Source organism: Pleurodeles waltl, chromosome 3_1, assembly GCF_031143425.1.
Source record: "Pleurodeles waltl isolate 20211129_DDA chromosome 3_1, aPleWal1.hap1.20221129, whole genome shotgun sequence".
Classification (NCBI taxonomy): domain Eukaryota; kingdom Metazoa; phylum Chordata; class Amphibia; order Caudata; family Salamandridae; genus Pleurodeles; species Pleurodeles waltl.
The window spans coordinates 1,633,762,395-1,633,768,394 of record NC_090440.1 but is presented as its reverse complement, the minus strand read 5'-3'; the positions used below and the strand labels follow the sequence as shown (position 1 = coordinate 1,633,768,394).

Here is a 6,000-nt window from a genome sequence, read left to right as displayed (position 1 = left end):
TTCATCTCAAGCACCGCTCCGCTGGGCCCTTCATCTCAAGCACCGCTCCGCTGGGCCCTTCCTGTCAAGCACCGCTCCGCTGGGCCCTTCATCTCAAGCACCGCTCCGCTGGGCACCGCCGTCTCAAGCACCGCTCCGCTGGGCCCTTCCTGTCAAGCACCGCTCCGCTGGGCCCTTCATCTCAAGCACCGCTCCGCTGGGCACCGCCGTCTCGGGCACCGCTGGCCCATTGACAGTGCCTGTTCTGTGTCGAGCAGGGCTTCACGAAGCACTCTGGGCACCATGCCTCCTCCATTAACAGTGGAGTCGGTAATCCATCTGATGGACTGTGGCTTGGCACTTCCCAGAATGGAACAGTGGGCAAGCCACCCACTGTAGAGACTTGAGACTGTCGCTTTGCACTACCCAGGATGGCACAGTGGGCAAGCCACCCACTGTAGAGACTTGTGAGACTGTGGCTTTGCACTCCCCAGGATGGGACAGTGGGCATGGAGGCCCCTCGTGGATCTGGCGTCGTGGACTCATGTGGCTGAGGTGCCCCCCCTTCCCTTCCCCCTGAGGTGCCTGTAGTTTTATCATCTGATGCCCCAGCAGTGTTCTCTCCAATGGTATCTGGTCTCCTGTGTGGGCTTTGCCCATGTGTTTGTGCACATTGGCCCACGGACTATGGAACTTTGACAGAATGGGCAGGACTTATTGCCTATGTATATATTTTCAACTATGTTCATTCCTTATTTTGTATCTTTCATATTGCATATTTCCCATAACTTCAATGGAGCTATTTATACATATATTTTATAGATCATTTTAATTGTGTCTTTGCAATATTCCGGTGGGTTTGGGGGGTGTCAAGACTTGTTGCTCTGCATTGGGGTGTAGGTATTTGGGGTGGGGGGGTGGGTGTATGGCGTATGTGTGTGCCCGTAAGCTTTCCTCCTCCCCCCTCCCCTGTGTCGTAGGTGCAGTACTCACCGTTGTCGTCTGCGCCGGCGTTCGTACTCCTGGTAGATGAGCAGGTAGACAATAGCTGGTAGGATGTTTAATTCGGGTTCCATGCTGTCCTCCTTCCTCGTGGAGTGTGTAGAGGTGAGCGTTTTCCCGTTCGTAGTCTGTTTCCGCCGTGTTTTTATCGGCGGGGCTCCCGCCCCGGAAAAGGTGGCGGATTGGTGAGTTGTGATAGGGTGGGCGGTACATTGTCTGCCGCCTGCCTGTTGGCGGTGACCGCCGCGCTGTTTGTCTGTCCCGCCGTGGCGGTCGGAGTGTTAAAGTGGCGGGCTGTGCTGGCGGTTCCCGCCAGGGTCAGAATTCAATTTTTTGGACCGCCTGCCTGTTGGTGGGTTGGCCGCCACTTTATCACCGACCGCCAGGGTTGGAATGACCCCCATAGAGAGAGGCAAGGCCTGCAATGCTACCAGGCATGGCAGGATGCAAGAAACAGGCAGCAGAGCCCTTGGTTGAGGTTTGTGAAAGGGTTGCACATCTCCTGGTATGAGCGACAATGGCTTGTGAGACACAGGTTGCAGATACGCTGATTGGCATTAGGGATTTGTATATAGCACCAGTGGTGGTTGAGCACAGGTTGCAGAGACTAAAGCAGCTAGTGAGAGAATACAGAGGAGAGTAAGGTGAGGGAAACAGGTTGCAGTAATCATGGTGGGTGGAATACACGCTGCCATTCACTGGTTGGAATACAGTCTGCATTTCCCTTGGTGAAAGAAGGCACACCCTACTGGTGTAGGTGCCAGATACAATGGCCCTGGTTATGGACCATGTCCTAGAATGTTGAGCCCTCTGGTGTGCGCAAGGGGTGTCCTAGCTGAAGTGCCTCTATTTCAGGAGGAGGTCCAGGCTCACATTCCCCTGGTGTAATTTGGTTCACAAGCTAGTGTTCGGAAAGGAGTACTAGCAGCAGAGTATTAGGTTGGTAACAGAGACGTTTCAAGGCCTGGTCAGAGTAGGCACTCGCCCAGAGCCCTAGCCTTTCAGGGGGCCCCTGTCAAAGCCAGCTCTGTTCTGCAGTCTTGCCCTGATGGCCTTGAATAATTCTTAAATAGATTGTTTTAAACACCGCTTTTCTTTAATGTATTTTTAATGTGGATGATGTGTGAGAGCCTATTACAGATATTTTGCGGAGAAATGTGTTTGTTCCATGAAACATCCATGAAAAAGGTTCTTTTAGATAAAAGCAGGGCCTCACATATTGTAAGTGGGAGGATGTAGCAGAGATTATTTGCAGTAATATTAGTGAGTTGCTGCTGTGTTACAATATTGAAAACAGGTCACTATTACTGAGTATTAGATGTAAACACATTTAGAATTTGGATGAATGTGTCTGTGCACTGTCAGTGACCAGGCCATGGAGGGCATGAAAGAGCTGAAATTGGATCATAAATTCTAACTGTTCCGAACAGCCCCCTAAATACGTTTGGCCCAGGGCCTCCAAAATCCTTAAGATCACCTGACTGTAACGCTCCCCAAGGCGCAGGTTACAGGCATCGGTTCTCGGGTAGTTTTCCTCAGTAAGGCAGGGAGAGAAGGTTACACAGTCTCCATTTTCTTTGGGGTAATGAACAGACTGCATTAACCTTAGCATAAACATAAATGGGTCTCCGGGGATCACTGACTGCCACAGGTGAGAAGCAACACATTATGTGAAGCAGGTACAGGCACTGGGTAATCAATTGCACAGATCTTGAAAAAGTATTTTACTGGTGTTCTGGGTAACAGGAGTTAAACATAGTTCAATGGAAAGTGAATAAAAAAAACACAAAACGATGAAGTATATTAGATTTTATTAACATATTTTACAATGTTGATTATATTTCATTGTGTACTTTTCTGATGTATTATAAAGATTAATTTAGCTTCTACAGTAATGTACTGTACTTAAATGACCATTCACAAAAGATATCACACAGTAGATGTTTCAGCAATAGTATAATCCACCCACACACACACATTTTTTGCATGTACTTATTAATCTGTAAAACCGAATTTATAAAAATCATTTGGAGCAAGAAAAAGGAGGTGTGTTTATAAGAGGAAGGGCAATGAAATAAAAGATGGCAAAGTATGAGAAACAAAGAGAGAAAAGGAAAATCAGAATTAGTGTTCAGCAGCATGCATCAAAGTATTCAAGTACAGTCCCCACGCTAGTGTTATTCTGAACTACTGCGTGACGTATTAGGCAGTCACAGAAAACACTGTAAAATGTCCAGCTCTTGAAGTTAAGGCTAATAATTTCACTTCACATCCATGTGCACACACATAAAACATTCCAATGTAAATAACACACTGTGATCAAATGCTTGCCACACTGTCTCTTTCCAATGGTGCATTAGATTTCTAAACCAATTCAGTCATTCAAGTTCATGAGCCCTGTGATAACATTATGCTGGAGTTGTAGATTATTTTGTTCATTCACCATATTTACAAAAAAATTGCCTGGCATCCATGAGCACTGTAACATTTGTTTAAGATAAACCTTAAACTATATTCAAATAAATTAGTACTTTTGCAGAATACTAAAGAGTCTGAATTGTGAATACATCTAACTTCACATTTTACAGCAGTTTCATGAAATAAAACAATGTAATTTTAGCACATTTGGGGAAGGTTTAAAAACTTTTAGGACATTTTAAAATAAATACGAATATCAATTGTGTTCGCTTTTATCAGTTTTGCAGACAATCTCCCTTCACTGCTTTTTATATTTTCCTCTATGCAATGTTTTTGATGAGGTAAGACAAAAGGACACAGAGATATAACATGTCTAACGGTCAAGCAATTGCACTTGTTTGCGACCCCTGACGTTTACTCTTTTCCACTGACGTTTTCCTAAATTAAAATTAAAGTACTGGAAAGACAGGAACTCTTGAATACAGCATCAAATATATTCTCATGTGCTTAACAATTTTGTTAGAAAACGTCTGCAGCATGATATGTAACTGTATGTGTCCCTGTCTAAAGACTTTTGGAGTTAACACAATCATATGAATTCAAACCTCTTAGGCATTCCTAATTTGAAAAGGAGGATTCACTGAACAATTCAAAAGGGCCACCTCTGCTGAGCTTTTTCCCTTTGAAGAATTAACGCCCTATGAGCAGTGACGACACTGCACAAGCACAATAGAGATGAATCTCTTGAGCTGACACCACCGAGCAAAATTGATGCTTTTCATTTTCAATAGGATATGTGCCTTTATAATTTAATCGTTTAAAAATTCACATCTGGTGTTTCTTGAGAAGCAGGCTTCCAAGCCTGTTATTAGGACCCTGCTATGCTGTGTGTGTTACACAATCTGTAAGTAACGTGAAATACATTGTGTTTCTGTTTATTTAGTCACTAGTTGTGGCCATGTCCACTTCTAGAGCATAGAACTTGGCAAAATCCACCAAATCCTGTATTATGATAGGAGAAGCAAACTAAATTATTTTACAGACAGTTCGCTTCTTCACCTATTCAGAGTATCCAAAATTCCTGAGAACAAAGTGGGTGTTCTGCAAAGCCTAAACGCTTTTGGTAGACACCTCAATAAGTGAAACATATATGTATATTCTGTAAATTCTGCCTTAGACATCTGTTACTATACAGTAGATCACATAAGCAACTATTTGTTTTACAATGATTCTCTAAGTACACATAAATACATAGTAGCAATCCTATATGACCACACAGAAGGCCGAAGCAAACATACACAATGGTGCTGGTAAATGTCACTGCAGTTGTTAAATTCACCTCAATACTCCGCTTGCTTTCACACATGGTGAAACAGGACAAATTGATCTCTCACTGTTGTGCTTTATTTTTAATGCTAAATGCTCCTTTCTTCAAATAATGGAGCTTTAAAATGTAAGGTGGCGGTTTTCACACCAGTAACACACGTTTTTTTTTTTTTACATAGAAGTATCATTATTACTATCTTAATAGCACCTAGCTACAGGATGGTCATCTAATTTAATGGGTTTCTTCTTCTCCCAGTTAGTCTTCTAAGGAACAGATTACTTCTGTCCTTTCCGAACAGTTCAAGCTTATGGCTGAAGTTGCATACGGAGTTACGTCAGAGACACAGAGTGACCGCACAGCAGATGAATTACAATCCATTGTAATGAAGTCCCCATCTTTTATTGATGTGATCAAACGTGTGCGTCACCCACTGTTGCTCCAGAACATTGTACCTCTCCTTGCAGATGTAAAGAGGCTTACCGCGCCTGAATGGGAAGGAACAAAAATAACAATGTTAAAAAATAATAGTGTTGTTGTAGAACACTTTATTTCGTTTATAGGTAAGGTGCAGTTGGGTTATGACACACTTTCCAAAACTGTCCTGTTAGATACTATTTAAATTGACTTCTTCTAGATCTCTTTACATACGTGACCTTTGAGGGGCTCATTTACATGCTCAAACTAAAATATTTGTAGCACACCTTATGATGTACCCTATTAAAATATTACACATTATGTTCTATAGCGGTTGTCCCATCTGCAAGGTCCTTACTTGTGTGAGGGTTTAAGTAATTTGATTTATTTAAGAGAAACCTGCAAAGCATATATTATCACTGAGAACTTGGCAGAATGAGGCATAGATTCAACCGCTTCGTGTTTTTCCTTGCAGATCAGAAACTTGTAGAACCAAAGAAATCAACATCCTTTCAATTACAATTCTCCTTATGGCATTAGTTACTACAGGGCAGTAAATTGTGGCAAATATTGGTAAATACATTTTGACTGCAAAGTACATAAATCATAATCACATGTATTCTGGTAGTGACTGAAGCTTGATAATAGCAAATGTAAGGTTTTGACACTTGAAGGGGAAAAAACACAAAGTAAACTTGTAGGCTACATGGACTGCTTTTAGAAACATCAGCGCGCACTCTTGATATGCACACATCTACGGAATTAATTGAAACCGTTCCAAAGGGAAGAAGAGGGTGTGACATTCAAGCAAGAACCTTTTCAACTTTAAAAGTGTGATCCGTGGTAGAATGGTTTTGTTA

At 42.6% G+C, this 6,000-nt stretch overlaps 1 protein-coding gene across 4 annotated transcripts in view; it reads right to left on the bottom strand.

Moving 5' to 3' along the window:
* Positions 1 to 2,775: 2,775 nt before the first annotated feature.
* UBR3 (ubiquitin protein ligase E3 component n-recognin 3) overlaps positions 2,776 to 6,000 on the bottom strand; it is a 1,605,611-nt gene continuing 1,602,386 nt past the window's right edge. For all 4 annotated transcript variants that reach the window (XM_069225311.1, XM_069225312.1, XM_069225313.1 and 1 more), the window contains one exon: positions 2,776 to 5,211. In XM_069225311.1, the coding sequence (XP_069081412.1) occupies positions 5,094 to 5,211 (118 nt within the window). In that variant the 3' untranslated portion in view covers positions 2,776 to 5,093. The remainder of the gene's footprint in view (positions 5,212 to 6,000) is intronic.